Source organism: Rhinatrema bivittatum, chromosome 6 (assembly GCF_901001135.1).
Source record: "Rhinatrema bivittatum chromosome 6, aRhiBiv1.1, whole genome shotgun sequence".
In the NCBI taxonomy this organism is placed as follows: Eukaryota; Metazoa; Chordata; class Amphibia; order Gymnophiona; family Rhinatrematidae; genus Rhinatrema; species Rhinatrema bivittatum.
The window spans coordinates 313252671-313270721 of NC_042620.1; the positions used below are offsets into that span (position 1 = coordinate 313252671).

At 47.7% G+C, this 18051-nt stretch overlaps 1 protein-coding gene across 3 annotated transcripts in view; it reads left to right on the plus strand.

Moving 5' to 3' along the window:
- The window catches only part of PHKA1 (phosphorylase kinase regulatory subunit alpha 1), a 278473-nt gene that overhangs the window by 199108 nt on the left and 61314 nt on the right, over positions 1-18051 (plus strand). For all 3 annotated transcript variants that reach the window (XM_029607522.1, XM_029607521.1, XM_029607523.1), the window contains exons 25-26: positions 9490-9619; positions 10723-10824. In XM_029607522.1, coding sequence (XP_029463382.1) covers positions 9490-9619; positions 10723-10824 — 232 coding nt within the window. The remainder of the gene's footprint in view (positions 1-9489; positions 9620-10722; positions 10825-18051) is intronic.

Here is an 18051-nt window from a genome sequence, read left to right on the forward strand (position 1 = left end):
CCTGAACATTACAGAATGCCATTAATACTTTAAAGGTTCTCACCTTCAGGTTAATTTCCAGCTGAATTTCTTGAGGTAGATCATTTCAGAGAACCAGAGCCATCACTGAAAAAGCTAAGATTAAGATCCAGAATGTGGGAAATTCTTCTAGGGAACTGTTTTATATTGTGAATCAACTTTTACATGCCCCTCCAGAGCGTTATAGCAGAGAAAAGTTGTTGAATAATCAATGCAGAGTTTGTTGAATTCTTTGCAGATAAGGGTGCCAAGATATGCTCTTCTTTTCTGACTGAAGGCAATATACAACTTGATAATTCCTTTATAAATCATTCTAGTTGGAATTTGTTTTGAGGAGATATCATGTGCTGAGGTGGTTAAAATAGTTTGATCTTTAATAATTCCACTTGACCATTAAATCCCAGAGTAACGTCATATTTTGATGAAATTGATAAACTTGTCTTTGAGTGAAGATGTTCTCCCAAAACAACTGAAACAAACAAGTGTAAAAGCAGTGCTGAAGAAACCTCATCTGGATCCATCTAATTACCAACCAATCTCTTCTTTGCCCTTCTTAACAAAGGTTTTAAAAAGACTAGTGCTGAAATAATTAAAGGATTATTTGAGTGCTCATGATCTGTTAGGTCAATTTCAATTTGGTTTTTGCTCTGGATGCAATACGGAGACCCTTCTTTTATTCTAGCTTTGACAAATTTCATAGAGGTTTTGATGATAGAGGAAGATTTTTTTGGTCTTTGTGGATATTTTGGCAAGTTTTGAAACTTTAAATCATAACAGATTATTGTCAAGATTAAGTGATTCAGACGATATCTATATGATCTCTGCACTGTTAGCCATGCTCTTCAATATATATTTGAGACCAGTTTGTAGACTTTTGGTGACTTAAATGTAGACTGCATGATATATGCTGATGACATCTAGTTTGCATTGTCTATAGTGACTACAATGGATGTTGCATTGAAACAAATTGAAATGGCCATTCCCTGTACGTACCCGGATCAGTCCAGACACCTGGGTTGTGACTCCGCACCAGCAGATGGAGACAGAGCAAAACTCGACGGGCTCCCTACATATAGTAAGGTGCCACCCACAGCCCCTCAGTCTTACTCTGTCTCCAGCAGATGGGGCAGGTCCACCCACAGTCTCTGTACTCTGCGGGATTTTAGTTAGGTTAAAAAAAAAAAAAAAAAAGAAGTAAACGGTAGTTGTAGAAGTGGCACAGGGACTATTCCTTTGCCACTATAGATATATATTAAAAAAAAAAAAAAAATTAAAATAGAAGAGAAGGAAGAACAGGTTTTTTATTTTAGCAGGAGAAGCTCCCGTCGGCGTTGTCTCCCAGGGGGGTTGTGAAGGTCCTGAGGGGACCATCCCCCCCTGGTTGAGCCCGCTGCTGTGGGTCGAGGACCCAGCCTTGCCAGGCAGCAGTGTCGGGGGTGACACCGGGGAGCCCGGTTCACTCACCCCGGTGGAACGGGAGCATCAGCACCTGGACAGCGACAGCGGCTAAGTAGTAAAAAAAAAAAAAAAAAAGTTTTGCTTGTTTTTTGTTTTCGCGCCGGCTCTCCCTTTTCTCGGCAGCTCGTTCGGGAGGGGGGACCCGTGCTTCGTAGTTCCTGCGGCGATTTTATTTTTCTTACAGAGCCCGCAATGCCGGTCGGCTCGGCCTGCCGCGCGTGCGGGTCGGCGCGCACGCGCGTTTCGCGCAACGGCGTTTGCTCCGGGTGTCTTGCCGGGGGCGAGGGACCGTCGGGGGGAGGTCGTGGCGGCCGTTCCCGCTCGTCCCGTTCGCCGCCGCGCGCCGGGGGTGCTGTTGCTGCTGGCCCTGATCCGTTCCCGCTCAGCGCGGGAACGGCGGCCATTTTGGATACAGTTCGAGCGGCCACGAGGAGGGTGTTGGATAATGGCAGCCAGCCGCCTCCGCTCTCTCCTCAGCCGCGGGCCGCAGGGGGGGAACCCCGGGAGGCCCTACAAGCTGGACAGCCATCCTCGGGGGAGGGACCCTCCGATTCGGAGGATTCCTTTTCCGATGATTTTGCTATGTTATTAAAAAAATTGGCAAAATATAAGAAGTCGCGACGCAGCTCCGGAGGAACTTCGGGTGGCGGAGAGGGACGCCCGCGCTCCAAGAGACGGGCAGGCCGGCCCAGGAGCTCGCCGGGTCCACCTCAGGGGAAGAGACCGGCACGGGGCGTCCCTCAGGAGTCTGACACGGAGTCTACTTCCTCGGAGGAGGATCTTTCGGCCTCGGGGGCTGCAGGAGGGCCTGAGGGGCCCGATGACCCGAGCCCTGCTCCGCCAGGCGCCGGAAAAGGTACGCTGGCGGGGGATGGGGATGACCCCAAGGTCGTGCGCCTTTTTAAGAGAGAGGAGCTCTCTCCGCTGATCCCAGCGATCCTGGAGGAGATTGGCATTGAGGCTCCACCGGTCGAGGTCCGTCAGACCGCAAATATGGATCCGGTCCTCCTCGGTCTCGCAGGACCTGCAGTGGCGTTCCCGTTTCATTTCTCGGCCTCTGACATACTGTTCCGGGAGTGGGATACCCCGGAATTGGGCCTTAAAGTGTCCAAGGCCATGGACAAGTTGTATCCTCTGCCGGAGGACGTTCTCGAATTGCTGCACCTCCCTCGTGTGGACGCGGCGGTGTCAGCGGTCACCAAGAGATCCACCATCCCTGTCACGGGGGCCACGGCGCTTCGAGATATCCAGGATCGGAAGTTGGAGGTGCAACTTAAAAAGGTTTTCGAAGTGTCCGCTCTGGGAGCCCGAGCGGCTATCTGCAGTAACTTTGCGTTACGGGCGGGCCTCCGGTGGGCCCAGAACTTGCAAGCAAATGCTGGTCTGTCCGAAGGGGAAGCCTCGCAGGCGGATCACTTGGAGGCGGTGATAGCCTACAGTGCGGATGCCATGCATGATTTGCTGAGAACTTCGGCCAGGGCGATGGTGTCGGCGGTCTCTGCTCGCCGTCTCCTCTGGCTTCGTAACTGGTCTGCGGATGGTACGTCAAAGGCGCATTTGGGATCCTTACCCTTTAAAGGGAAGTTGCTGTTTGGCAAACAACTGGATGATCTCATGCAGTTCCTCAGCGAGAATAAGGCTTTCAAACTGCCGGAAGACAGACCGCGGTCGCGATCTAACTTCTCGGCCAGGAACAGGTTCCGGTCTAACCGACGTCAGAGGCCGCAGCGATCCGGGACGGGCCCGTCCTACCGAGCGAGTTCGTCCAGATCCTCCTGGTCCCAGTCCTTTCGAGGGAAGAAGTTCAACCGGTCGGGGGGACCCTCGGCTGGATCGGGGTCCAAGTCGACACAATGAAACGAGATTGGTTCATTCCCCGCATCCGCCTCTGGACGCCGTCCCAAACGTGGGGGCGAGGCTGGTGCAGTTTTACGGGGAATGGACCAAGATAACCTCAGACCAGTGGGTCCTCGGAGTCATAAAACACGGTTACGCGTTAGATTTTGCACGCCTGCCGTGGGACAAGTTTCTCGTCTCTCCCTGCAAGGCGGTCGCCAAGCGCGCAGCCGTACGAGTGACCCTTCGGCGCCTGGAAGGTCTGGGCGCCATTGTTCCAGTGCCATCAAGTCAAAGAGGCGTAGGAAGGTACTCCATTTACTTCGTGGTTCCCAAGAAGGACGGCGCTTTTCGACCAATTCTCGACCTGAAAGGGGTCAACAAGTGTCTGCGTGTTCCCAGTTTCAAGATGGAGACGATCCGCTCAGTGGTGGCGGCGGTTCGTCCCGGCGAGTTTCTGGCGTCCCTGGATCTCACAGAGGCGTACTTACACATCGGAATTCAGCCGGACTTTCACAGGTACCTGCGGTTCTGCATCCTCGGCAGGCATTACCAGTTCCGGGCCCTTCCTTTCGGCCTGGCCACGGCTCCACGCACTTTCACCAAGGTGATGGTGGTGGTGGCGGCCCAGCTCCGGAGGGAGGGGCTCCTGGTTCACCCATACTTGGACGATTGGCTCATCCGGGCCAAATCCGAAGCGGGGTGCAGAGCGGCGATTGCCAGGGTCCTACAGCTCTTGCAGTCGCTGGGCTGGGTAGTCAACCTGGCCAAGAGTCATCTGGAGCCTACCCAGAGGTTGGAGTATCTGGGGGCCTTGTTCGACACGGAGAGTGCTCGGGTGTCGCTCTCTCAGGAGAGAGTGGTAAAGCTCCAGGGACAGGTGAAACGCCTTCTGTCCCTGCGGTGTCCGCTAGTGCGCGATTACTTGATGGTGTTGGGTTCCATGGCGTCCACGCTAGCTTTGGTTCCCTGGGCTTTCGCCCATCTACGGCCGTTACAATCAGCCTTACTTTCCCGCTGGAAGCAGGTATCGGAGGAATTTCTCCTGCCCCTGCCCCTCACGGATCGCGCCCGGGCCAGCATGCAGTGGTGGCTCTGTCCGGGGCACCTGACGTGCGGTGTCTCGCTCCTCATGCCCACTTGGTCGTGGTCACGACGGACGCCAGCCTCTCTGGTTGGGGTGCGGTCTGTGGGGGGCACTCGGTGCAGGGCCGGTGGTCCAGTCGGCAGTCCCGGTGGTCCATCAACCAGTTGGAGACCCGGGCGGTGGCCTTGGCTTTGCGGGCCTTCCTCCCATTGCTTTGGGGTCATGCAGTCCGGGTCTTGTCGGACAACGCGACCACGGTGGCCTATATCAATCGCCAAGGAGGAACGAAGAGCCAGCAAGTGGCGGTGGAGGCGAGTCAGCTGATGGACTGGGCGGAGCGCCATCTCAGCAGTCTGGCAGCGTCCCACATCGCCGGCGTGGACAACATACAGGCGGACTTCCTCAGCAGGCATCGCCTGGATCCAGGGGAATGGGAGCTACCGGAGGTAGCGTTTCGTCTGATCTGTGCCAGGTGGGGCCGGCCCCGCCTGGACTTGATGGCTACCGCGCAGAACGCAAAGGCTCCGCGGTTCTTCAGCCGACGGAGAGAGCGGGGCGCCGAGGGGGTCGATGCGCTGGTCCTCCCTTGGCCCGTGGACGTACTGCTCTATGTCTTCCCGCCGTGGCCCCTAATCGGAAGGGTGTTACGGCGAATAGAGTTGCATCCGGGACCGGTGATCTTGGTGGCGCCGGAGTGGCCCAGACGGCCGTGGTTCGCGGATCTCGTTCAGCTCGCGGCGGAGCCACCCCTTCGGTTTCACGGGGTCGCCGGCATTCTTCGTCAGGGACCCGTCTGTTTGGAGGATGCGGCTCACTTTTGTCTCGCGGCTTGGCTTTTGAGAGGGCGCGCTTGAGGACTAAAGGGTACTCCGAGGCGGTGATCACTACGTTGTTGAGAGCTAGAAAACAGTCTACCTCTTTAACCTACATGCGGGTCTGGACGGTTTTTGAGGACTGGTGTGGTTCTCACGAGGTTAACCCCATTCGACCTGCAGTGCCTGAGGTTCTAGCGTTTCTTCAAGAGGGCCTCTCGAAGGGGCTGTCTTGGAGTACTTTAAAGGTTCAGATTGCGGCCCTTGGGTGTCTTCGTGGGAAGGTCCAAGGGGTGTCCCTGGCTTGCCACCCGGATGTAACGCGTTTCCTTCGGGGGGCTAAACATCTGCGTCCGCCGGTGCGAAATCCGTGTCCGTCTTGGAATTTGAATTATGTGCTTTCAGCTCTTTGTGGTGCACCGTTCGAGCCGATCAAGCGGGCGACGCTGAAAGATCTGACCTTGAAGACGGTGTTTCTAGTCGCTATCACTTCCGCTCGTCGCATCTCGGAGCTACAGGCCCTGTCTTGTCGGGAACCGTTTTTGCGGTTTACGGAAGCAGGGGTGTCTCTGAGGACGGTTCCGTCCTTTTTGCCCAAAGTGGTGTCCTCGTTCCACTTGAATCAGTCTGTGGATCTCCCGGGGTTTTCGACCGTGGAGCCGACAGACAAGGGGTCTAAGGACTTACGAAAACTTGATGTGCGTAGGATTCTACTTCGGTATCTGGAGGTTACGAATCCTTTCCGGATCTCTGACCACCTGTTTGTGCTCTGCTCGGGGGGTCGCAGGGGGTCAGCGGCGTCGCGGGCCACTATTGCGCGTTGGCTCAAAGAGGCGATTGGCTCAGCGTATCTGCTGCATGGCAAGTTTTATTTATTTATTTATTTATTTATTTAAGGTTTTTATATACCGGCAATCATGAGAACATATCTTGCTGGTTTACATGAAACGGGAGTGCATTAAATACATCAAACTAGAACTCAGGTGACCGAAAGTACAGTTACAATTAACAAGGGTGGCAGAACTTGGTGAAGAGGAAGAAAAAGGAAAGAATAAATGGTTAAACGATATACAAGTCACATTACAAGTTATGTACAAATGGCATGATTAATGGCTGAATGTTTTGAGGAGTCCTTGGATTGTGTCATTAAATTGTGTCTTGGAAAGCTTGCTTGAATAACCAAGTCTTAAGTCTTTTCCTAAAAGTTGGGAGGCAAGGTTCCAGTCTGAGATCTGTGGGCAATGAATTCCACAGAAGGGGGCCAGCTGTGGAGGTGGCGCGATCTCTTAGGGTAATGTGTCTAGTCGTTTTTGCAGGGGGAACTTGGAGTGTGCCTCTATAAACATCTCTGGTAGGTCTTGTCGAGTTGTATACTTGGAGAGGAAATTGAAGATCGAGGGAAGTGCATTGATGTATAGTTTTGAAAATGATACATATGGTTTTGTACATGATACGGAAGTATACGGGTAGCCAATGTAGCTCTTTCAGGATGGGAGATATGTGGTCTCTTTTTCTTGTGCCTGTTAGTAGTCGGGCTGCTGAATTTTGCACCATCTGTAATGGTTTGGAATAGGAAGAAGGCAGACCTAGCAATAGGGAGTTGCAATAGTCTAATTTTGAAAAAATGACAGCCTGGATGATCGTTCTGAAGTCTTGAGCATGGAAGAGAGGTCTTATCCTTTTCAAGACCTGGAGTTTATAGAAGCAGTCTTTGGTTGTTTTGTTGATGTGTGCCTTGAAGTTTAGCCGGTTGTCCAATAACACTCCTAAGTCTCTAACTTGTGCAGTAGGTAGGTTGGTGGGAAGAGTAATGTTAGGTGTATTGTTCTCGGGAGAGATGAGAAGGATTTCTGTCTTGGAGGAATTTAAGATGAGGTGAAGGCTGTTGAGAAGTTGTTTGATTTTTTGGTGGCATGATTCCCAGTAGTCAAGAGTTTTAGAGTATGTGTCTTTGATGGGGATGATGATTTGAATATCATCTGCGTATAGGAAGTACTTTAGATTGAGGTCAGTGAGAAGTTGGCAAAGAGGAAGCAGGTAAATATTGAATAGAGTCGGAGATAATGAAGAGCCTTGTGGGACTCCTATGGCAGAGTCAAATCTTGAGGATTCCTTGTTTTGGAGTTTAACTTTGTAACCTCTGTTGTTGAGAAAGGTTTTGAACCAAGATAGGACGGTGCCGCAGATTCCTATGGACGATAACTGGTTTAAGAGGATGGTGTGGTTGACCGTGTCGAATGCTGCTGATAGGTCTAACAAGATCAATAGAAAAGAGTTTCCTTTGTCGAGGCCCAGTAAGATATGGTCTGTCAACGAAGTGACAGACCATATCTTACTGGGCCTCGACACCTGACACTCGACACCTGACACCTGACACTCGACACCTGACACCTCAGGGGCTTCGCGCTCACTCGACTCGGGCGCAAGCCACATCTTGGGCGGAGGTCTCTCAGGTATCCACGCAGGAGATCTGTAGGGCAGCGACTTGGAAGTCGTTGCATTCTTTTACCAGACATTATAGACTGGATGTGCAGGCAGCGGAATCTCGGGGGTTTGGGGCGAGTGTTCTCCGAGCGGGACTCTCTGCTTCCCGCCCTTGAGGTTTGGCTCTGGTACATCCCAGGTGTCTGGACTGATCCGGGTACGTAGAGGGAAATGAAAATTAGTTCTTACCTGATAATTTTCGTTCCTGTAGTACCACGGATCAGTCCAGGCTCCCACCCGTCTGTGTGTTCTTGTTGCTGAGAAATAGAGGGAGAGTCCGCTCGTTTCACTTGAGTATTGTTGACTCCCTTTTGGAGTCCCTGTTTTCTCTTTCGGAACTGGCCGTTGTGTTTTGTTGCTGGTTCTGATGTTTTCCGATTCCAGCCGGAGGGCTGTGTTGAATCGGTGGATTTTGTTTTTCTAGTTAGTTAGTCGGACATTTTGATCTTGCTTTGACAGGACGTTCGACTGAGGGGCTGTGGGTGGCACCTTACTATATGTAGGGAGCCCGTCGAGTTTTGCTCTGTCTCCATCTGCTGGTGCGGAGTCACAACCCAGGTGTCTGGACTGATCCGTGGTACCACAGGAACGAAAATTATCAGGTAAGAACTAATTTTCATTTATGACCATTGGATAATGGTTACAGACAAACAGATTAGTTTTAAATATTAATAAGAATGAAATCATGTTTCTGGCTAGATTGCCTGGTGATGATATACCTCTCTTTGTTAAGACTGAGGGGAGACAGTTCCTAATTTCTATCCAGATAAAAAATCTAGGAGTCATTTTTGGCAAAGCTCTTATCACTATGCCCACAGGTCAAGAAAATTGTATAGAGCTTGTTTCTGCAAAAAAGGCAAACTATTCCTTCTACCCCCTCCGCAATATCACTTACAAAGATATTGAACAGAACTGGTCCCTGAGGCATTCCACTAATCGCCTTTCTCTCCTCATAATGACTTCCATTTATCACTACTCTGTGTCGTCTGTAAGTCAACCAGTTTCTAATCTAGTCCATCACTTTGGAAACTACTCCTGGGCTGCTTATTTTATTCATGAGCCTCCTCTGTAAGACAACCAGTTTCTAATCTAGTCCATCACTCAGGAAACTACTCCTGGACTGCTTATTTTATTCATGAGCCTCCTGTGTGGAACTATATCAGTAGCTTTGCTAAACTCCAACTAAACCACTTCCAACCCATCCAATTGAAAAGAGTCAATCAGATTCATTTGACATGACCTTTCTCTAGTAAAACCATGCTGTCTTAGATCCTGCAAGCCACTGGGTTGTAGATAGTTCACTGTCCATTACTCTTTCCACCACTGAGGTGTAAGGCTAACTCACTACAGCTGTGACTAGCTGTCAGGAGCTGTATTCCTTTCATCAGGTTAGTAAAAAAAAAACCAAACCAGTGCCGTTAACAGTGGGTTTAAAAAACAGAGTTAGCTAGGCCTTAGGTTGTCTTTTTTTTTATAGTTACAGCTGTACTCTGTACTATTTACTCAGCATAAATGCACTGTTACTTCACTTATATAAATGAAGGGAACATAGCTCTTGAAAGTTATATTGGGTTAATCCATTAAAAACCTTATCATCTAGAACTTGTGTGTTGACCCTTATTTCTGCATGGGAAGAGTATCATTAATAAAATTATCACAGAAATAACCAGGTGTGACATACACTTATAACTAGCGACTATTTATAAGTGACTTATGGCTTTTCTTGCCCAACCTTTGAATAACCTAGCCATTGAGGCTTGATGACACGGAGCTCGCCTTCCTTTCCTCCCCCAGGAAATCATGGTCTATCTTGCCATGTATATGAAGATGCAGCCCTCCCTCTTCACAGAGATGTTCCGGCTTAGGATCGGCCTCATCATTCAGGTGATGGCAACAGAGCTTTCTCACTCCCTTAACTGCTCAGGTACGTATGAGCAGCTGCCGTGCAATGAACGCAGAGACAGCATGTGAGCTAAAACATTTTAATGCTGTAGTACGGGGAATATCTTATCAGAGTGACGTGCTTTGGCTGGCTGAAACAAGATGTTAAGTTCGCTGAATGGAACCCTCGCAGAGGAGTGCTGCCTTGTTACATCAATTGCAGTACTGGAGAGCCTCATGCAAAATCACTTTTTTGCATATTCCAAATATACAACTAAATTTTAAATCCCCTGCGCGAAGGGGAAAATGGGGGTTACATGCGTGGCTGGGCCTTGCACGCGCTGCGCACATTTTAGAAGAGGCCTGGCCGCGCGCGTAACCCCTGTTACGCGCACAAGAGCCAGGTGTCTTCCAAGGGGCGGGTCCGGGGGCGGAGCAGAGCTGAAGGCCGCCGGTACAGCGGCCATTTGCTGCTGTGCTGGGGGATCACATGCCAGCAGCTTGCCAGCATGCGCAACTTACACCAGCTCAGGAGCTGGCGTAAGTTCGAAAACAAGAAAACAACAGAAAGGTAGGGCCTTCAAAAGGGTCTGGGAAAACGGGGAGTGGGAGGGTAGGTAGGGGTGTAGGAAAGTTCCCTCCCAGTCCGCTCCTTAATTAGAGTGGACTGGGAGGGAACTGGGGGAGGCCCGATCTCGTCACCATGCGTAAACTGGGCAAATCTCCCACCCCCCCCCCTGTGCGCGCCGGCCCGGATTTTATAACATGCACATGCCGCCAGGCGCATGTTATAAAATCGCGCGTTCATGTGCGCTCTCTACCGCATAGAGGCACGCGTATTTTTTAAAAATCTACCCGAGTTTTTTCTCTCGAATGTTCTTGGACTGGAAATGGGAAAGAGGACAGTTTTTTGTTTTGGGACCATGGGAAGGTGAAAAAAAAACACTTGGTAGTGCAGTGAGTTGTGGACCTGGATCTTTTGGGGGGTCAAAAGCTGAGCCTAGGTCTGTTTAAAGGTACAGACTTCAAACTCCCTGTAAGTAACGAGGGGGATAGGGACAGCAATGATGAGGCCTGGATTTGGATGGAATGCTGTTGAATGGTGTCTGAGAGTAACCCAAGTTCTGTTTTGTCCATGCTGCACAGCTGAGGAAGCTACAGAGAGCTTAATGAATCTGAGCCCTTCGGACCTGAAGAACCTTTTGCATCATATTCTCAGTGGCAAGGAGTTTGGTGTGGAGAGAAGTGGTAAGTAAGGCTTTTGCTGTTGGACCATGAAGTGGCTTTTTTCATAAGTCTGTACCATCATGCTGTCCTTATGTTATACCACAGATCAAGAGCGCTTACACTTAATGCTGCAGGAACTGCCTAGGTAATTTAGTATCTGTTTAACCATCTTTCTAAAATAGTATCAAAGCAGTGAACAATAAAATAAACTACATAATAAAGACCTAAAAAAATACATTAATAAAACATAAAATACAATATAATCAATCATGTAGCAACAAATATACATCAAAATCTCTAAAAGTCGCAAAAAACTTAAGAAACCTAGGCCGACTGTACAATTGGTATTACTAAAGTTAAACAACCTCTCTAATCAGATACACATTCTCTTAACATCTAAACAGCAGAGAGAAAAATTTAAATTTACTGTTATTTGAATGTATCTCAGAATAGCCACGCTTTTATACTTTTCCTAAATTTTAGTTAATTTATTCACGGCACTTACAAAAGGTAAAGCGTTCCAGATCACAGGTTTGCCTAGTAGATTCTAATGTAATCTCTGTCGGAGATAGGGGGGGAGTCTCATTAAATCAGCTTGGGATAACTAAAGGGCTCTGACCGATATATATGAGAAGAGAAGATCAGCCAAATAACTTGGACGATCCCTATACAGTGCTTTAACAGCACGGCAAAGAATCTTAAACCTCCCTCTAAAAGATAAGGGAAGCCAATGGAGTTCTGCTGTGCTTTGTAAGAGCTCGTGTCATTCAGTTGATATCAGTGGTAAACCCTGATACAGAGCATTGCAATAGTTCTCTTACTCAATACTAAGGCATGTATAAGTGTTTGAATATCTTTAGGTGATGGATTTACCTCAAGAAGTATAATGAATGTATCAGGGTAGAGAGCTGGTGCCAAAAGTAAGCTTAGACTCTGTTTTTATCCAAGGGTGGTAACCACTTTCCTTGTGAAATATCCGCACTGCGTAAGACAAGGCATAGAGGCATTCCTGCTTGAAACTCACGATGATTCTGATTTGCTAGGACTAACATTTAGTTGTTTTGATCCCAGGGACAGAAGAGCCTGACTTCTGTAATGAAATCAGCTGCAGAAAGTGCCTTTGTAGGTGGGACCATTCATATCCTCTAGACAGCTCTGACTTGCCCCTTTTTTGTATGATCAAAGTATTCACGAGCCATGCCCCGCAGCTGTATTCCTGAAGGAGCAGTTAACCAGTTAGAAACTAGTTGAATAGTATGCAAAAAACAGTTAGTGGTAAACTGAGCTCACTCTGAGGAAAAGAGAGTGAACAGTGGGTGTAGCACAGCGTTAGTCCGGAGTTCAGTTCTATTTAATATTTTGTAATTGATATATGCTTTTGCAGATGAAGCAAAAATGTGCAATGTTGGTACCGCAAAGAAAGAGGAGAAAATCAGAGATTTAAAAATATCCAAGGAGTCAAGGGTTTGGCAGCTAAGACTGAATGGAATAAAAGCAGTCATGTGTTTTTGGGCACAGAAGTGCAGGGGAGCATTGCATGAGGAGTGGGGTTCATCCCTAGATCCCTTCCTTGTTTGAGACCATCAGAAGCTAACTGATGACCCCAATGAAGTGAGAAGAACTACTGACATGTTAGGGTATGTAATGAGGAGTAACATCTACCAGTCATTGGTTAGACCTTCTGGAATCCTGCATGTAATTCTGGAGATATCTCCCAAAAGAGATTAAAAAAGAAAGGGCAGCCCAGAAAAGGGCTATTGAAGCGTTGCAGAATTGTATCATAAAGCCTATGAGATGAGACTTTAACATCTAAATATATATATATATCCCCTAGATTAGAGGAAAGGAGGCATGGGGGAAGGAGGAGATATATTTAAGATATTTAAATGTCTAAGCAGCAAACCTTTTTCAGAGGAAAGGGAAGGAGTGAGGTCATGATGTGAGGTTTGCAGGGCGTGTGCAGACTCACTAGTAATGCAAGAAAGCATTTCTTTATAGAAAGAGTGATGGATGCATGGAATAGCTTCCCAGTGGAGATAGTGGAGGCAAAACTGGAATTAGAGTTTAAGAAAGTATGACATTTGCACTGGGGGGTCTTGGAAAGTGGGGTAAAGCCAAATACAGGTCAATATTCAGCTGGGCAGGGAGCGGATAAGTTAGCCGGATAAACATATCCGGCTAACTTATACTGGATATTCAACAGCTTGGTGTGCCACTGACTCTACCTGGCTTTCGGGAAGTTCCTGTTTATACCCCAGATCAGTCCAGATGCATGGGTTTTGCCTCCCAACCGGGAGATAGAGAAGAAAAGCTTTACTAACACTGCTACTTAACCTAGTATGCCACCTGTAGTTCCTCTGTATGTCTCTGTCTCCAGCAGATGGTAGAGGTGCAAAAGCTGCGGTCTGGAGATGTAAAAAAAAAAAAACCCAAAAAACCCCAAGAAATGAAAGGAGTTCCCTGTACGTACCCAGATCAGTCCAGACTCCTGGGCTTTGCCTTACTTTCAGCAGATAGAGACAGAGAAAGTTTTGCTGACACTGGCATGTAACCTGGTGTGCCACCAGCAGTCACTCAGTATTTCTCTGTCTCCAGCAGATGGTGACAGTGCAAAACCTGCAGTCTGAGACTTAAAAAAGAAAGTAGTTGAAGGGTTTAGTTCAGCTGCGAAGATTACTTCCCAGAAGGTTGGCAGGTTCTGGAGGGGCCATCCCTTCTGGTCGTGAGGTAGGTGAGCAGGGTATTGGGAACCCTTTTTTGGCTCCATTCCTTTTGTTGTTGTGGGGGAGGACAACTGGTGGGGCCAGTTCCCTCTCTCCCAGGAGGACCTCTGGAGCCTGCTCCTGAGCTTCAGCCTGCTGTTCAGCTTTTTCAGCATCCTCTGGGGCTGGATTCGTCGCCAGACCATCAAGGTCCTAATGAGAGCTAGGAGCAAGCCCCGACAGTGGAGGGAGACGACCCTACGGTGGTTCGTCTTTTCCACAGCGAGTTGTGGACCTTAATCCTGTATGTTCTGAAGGAGCTGGGGATCAAAGAATCGCAAGAAAATTTGGATCATGAAGAAGCGGATCGAGTCATGGGCTTGTGAGGTCTGGCAAAGGCCTTACCGTTTCATAAATCAGTGAAGAAGCGGGTGTTCTGGGAGTGGGAGACTCCGGATACTGGGCTGAAGGTCAGCAGAGCTATGGATAAACTGTATCTGTTGCCGGCGAACACGTTGTAATTGTTGCAGCTGCCGAAGGTGGGTGCCTCAGTGTCGGCTGTTATGAAGAAGATGACTATTCCAGTGGCTGGTTCTGCAGCACTGAAAGATATGCAGGACAGGAAGCTGGAGGTTCATCTCAAGAAGATATTTGAGGTGTCTGCCCTGGGTATTTGGGCTGTGGTGTGCAGCAGTTTTATGCTTCGGGCTGGTCTACACTGGGTTCAGCAGTTGCAGTCTGATAAGACGCTGTCAGCATCAGAAGCCAAGCGGCTGGAAGCCGTGGTGGCCTGTGGGGCAGATGCTTTGTTTGACCTCATTAGAACCTCCTCCAGGACTATGTCTGCGGTCTCAGCCCAGCAACTCCTTTGGTTGAGGAACTGGTTAGCTGATGTTTAGTCCAAATCATAGCTAGGAGCATTACCCTTTAAAGGGAAATGCTTTTTGGCAAGGACCTGAAAGAACTTGTGAAGCTCTTGGATGAGAGCAAAGGGCACAGGCTGCTGGAAGACAACCCTAAGGATCCATGCATTCCCCCAACCATGTTAGCAGGACTGCGGATCAGTCAGAGGATTCAGTGAGCTCGGGAAGTGAGGGAGATAACTCGCAGGAGCCTCCACAGGAGTGGTTTGGCTTTCTGGGAGGCGGTGGTGTCTCCACTAATTTCCCCAGGTGTTGAACAAAGTCCAGGAGAAGTTGGAGCATGTGGGAGTTGATCCCCTTCTGGTTGGACTCTGGGGCCTGGTAAAAGCCTTTTTCTTCCATCGTACCATTAAGAAGCTAGTGGATCAGGAGTGGGATACTTCAGAATCTAAGACGGATGGAGTCTCTACGCTCATTTAGGGTGGCAGTCAGCAAAGGGGAATTCCTGGCTGAAAGTTGGTAGAGCGATGATACCATTCCGGTGGCAGGTTTGGTGGCGCTGAAGGATACACAAGACCAGAACATGGAGATACATTTTAAGAAGATATTAGTCAGTGCTGGGCATGTGTGCGGCAGTGTGCAGTGGCTTCATAGCAGGGGCTTGCTTGTGTTGCGTTCAGCAAATACAGATGAAGGGGTCAGCGACCTTTCTTTCAGCCAATTAGGCAGAGTGACTGGAGGCTGGTGTAGCCCCTGTTGCAGATGCCTTGGATGACTTGCTGCGCATATCCACCCAAAATGTGAAGTTGGAGGATCAACAAGGCAGTTTTTTGGGGTTGTGCATTTGGTCGAGCAATAGCTTTAAAAAAAGTTTAAAAACATGGCTTTTCAAAAAAGCATTCTATAATATAAATGGGGAACAACAAGAAGTTTAAAGGAATAAGCGAATGAACATCTACATAAAGCTAAAGTCACCCCATATTAACATAATTGTATATCCATCATCATTATAGAATAATTTAAAAAACCATGCAGTTTAAAGTTCAATTATTATATGATCCCTGTTAATCATATAAAAGACAAGACCCAGATCTCACATTATATACCTTAGATTATGAAAATTGTTACCGTTAAATGTTTTGGCACTTTGTTAGTAAGAATTCAATCAAATACATATATGCGTGCCACCTTGTAAACCGTTGTGATGGTGCACTACTAAACGACGGTATAGAAAAGTTTTTAAATAAATAAATAAATAAAATCTACTCTGTTGCAGTTGAAAAATCTTTCCTTTAAAGGTGAACTTTACTTGGTGAGGATCTAGAGCAGTTGATAAAGCACTTGGGCAAGGTCAGGGGTTTAAGTTGCCTGAGGGTATGTCCAACGGGAAAGAAATACATTTTCCAAGCAGGCAAAGGTCAGAAATGAGAGGCGATACCACCCCAGTAGAAGACCTCATCTCAGAGCCAGGGGTCATACAGATTGTAGTCCTTTTGGAGATCGTGTATGCCCACCCGGAATAGCACTGGCCAAGGTGCTGGAGGTGGTAAAGGCACACAATGGGACACGGCTGATCCACTCCTCTCCAGAAGTAAGAGGAGGGCAGTTGTCTCTCTTTTACGAGGAGTAGATCAACATCATATTGGACCAATGGATCCTAAAAGTCATAAGAGAGGGCTATGCCTTAGATTTGGCTTGTCCAATATGCAAAGCCTGCCTAGCCTTCCCTCGTACCTTCAGCACCATGCGAGAAACAATCCGGTCCATGGTGGATTGTTTTCAAACACTAAGCAAAAGGCCTGGCTCCCTGAAACGTACAGGGCTGCAGGTGGTACTCAATCCATTTTGTGATTCCAAAGAAGGAGAGAACCTGTCTTCCCATTCTAGACCCAAAGATGGTGAATACAACCCTGCGGGTACCTCATTTCCGGATGGAGTCTCTACGCTCCTTTAGGGTGGCAGTCAGCAAAGGGGAATTCCTGGCAGGCTGGGTGGTGAATCTGTTAAAGGACAATTTGGTCCCCACCCAGTCATAGGGATACCTAGGTGCGTGCTTTGACACCACTTGAGGCAAGGAATTTCTCACAAAAGAGAGAATGTTGAAATTGCAGACGTAAGTCCAGAGGTTGTTGTGCCTGTCCATAAGTCTGGGATTGTTTGCAGGTTTTGGAGAACCCTGCGTTAGAGGATTTTTTTCACTTCAGCTGCCCCTGCAGGGGAGTCCCAGTCCAGTCTCTCCTGGTGCCTTTCTCGAGCCCATTTGGAGCTGGGCAAGGAATTAGAGATTCTGAATTAAGGTGGCAGTGACCACCGATGCCAGTCTGACAGGATGGGAAGCCATCTGTCGGGGACATATTGCACAAGGCCGACGGTCAGTGGAAAAAACTTTGGGGTCTATCACTGGATGGGAAATGTTCGCTTCCTCTATTTCATGTTTGCTTCCTCTATTTCATGAGCGGGCAGTGAGAGTCCTTTGGATGATGTTGTTATCCTCGATATAATCGTTCAGTTGGTGTAAAACGACAGATTCAATTATTTTCGCTGGGGTAGTGAGGGATGCTATGGGATGGTAGTTAAGCGATTAACATCAGAGGTTTTTTTCGTGGGAATAGGGAGAATGGAGGTGTTTTTGAGTGATGCTGGGAAAATTCCAGATGCTAATGATAAGTTGATTAAATGAATTAGTGAGGGAGCTAAGGATTCACGGACGTCACGTAATAGTTTGCCAGGGCATGGGTTCAACAAACTGAGATTTTTATTTTCAAAAGAATTTGGATTGTTGTTCCTATTGAAATGGTGGAAAATCGGCCCAGGAATGGACGGGGGGGAATTTGGGTGTTGAGCAGAATTGGTAAGTGGTCAAATTTTGATGAAAGGGAAGAAATTTTGTCTTTAAAATGGTTACAGAAGGAGTTTGATAGATGATCTGATAGGTCGTTATTTGTTGTTATCAGGGATTTTACAATGTTAAATAAAACGATACTGTTGCCATTGGTGGCAGAAATTCATTTTGCGAAGTGTGTTTTCTTACTAATGTTTATTTGCTTTTTGTAGTGGTTGAGACAAGTATAGTAAGCGTTTTTTAGTTCTTAGGGTTTTTACGCCATCGCCGTTCAAGGTGACGTAGTTTTGTCTTTAAGTTGTGTAATTCAGTTGTGTACCAGGGAACATGGTCACGTGAGCGGGTTTGACAATTATTTGGAGCAAAAGTGTCATAGGAATTAGTCACTATGATACACTAGTTTATGAAATTGTTGTCAATGTCAGCTTGAGTGTCAGGATTAGGTGGTAATGCAAGTTGTACTAAGAGGTAACTGCCAAATTGGTCAAGGTCAATCGGTTTTCTCTTGTAGATGAATTTTTTGTTTGGGTGAGAATATGACAATTTTGAAGTATAGGAATCTGTTAGTTTGATGATAGAATGATCTGCCCAGGGAACAGGTGAAATTGAAGCAGTCAATGAAATGAATGAAGTGTTGTATAATAAAAGGTCAAGTGTATGACCCATTTTATGAGTTGGTTGATCTATTAGTTGAGTCCATCCTAGGCCAGAAAGTGCATCTGAAAAATGTTTTACCAGTTGGGGGCATGGGTCTAAATTATAATGTAGATTAAAGTCGCCTGTTATAATGGTTTTGGACAGGTCAACTGGTAAGGCTTTTATTAGGATGTGGAGAGTGTTT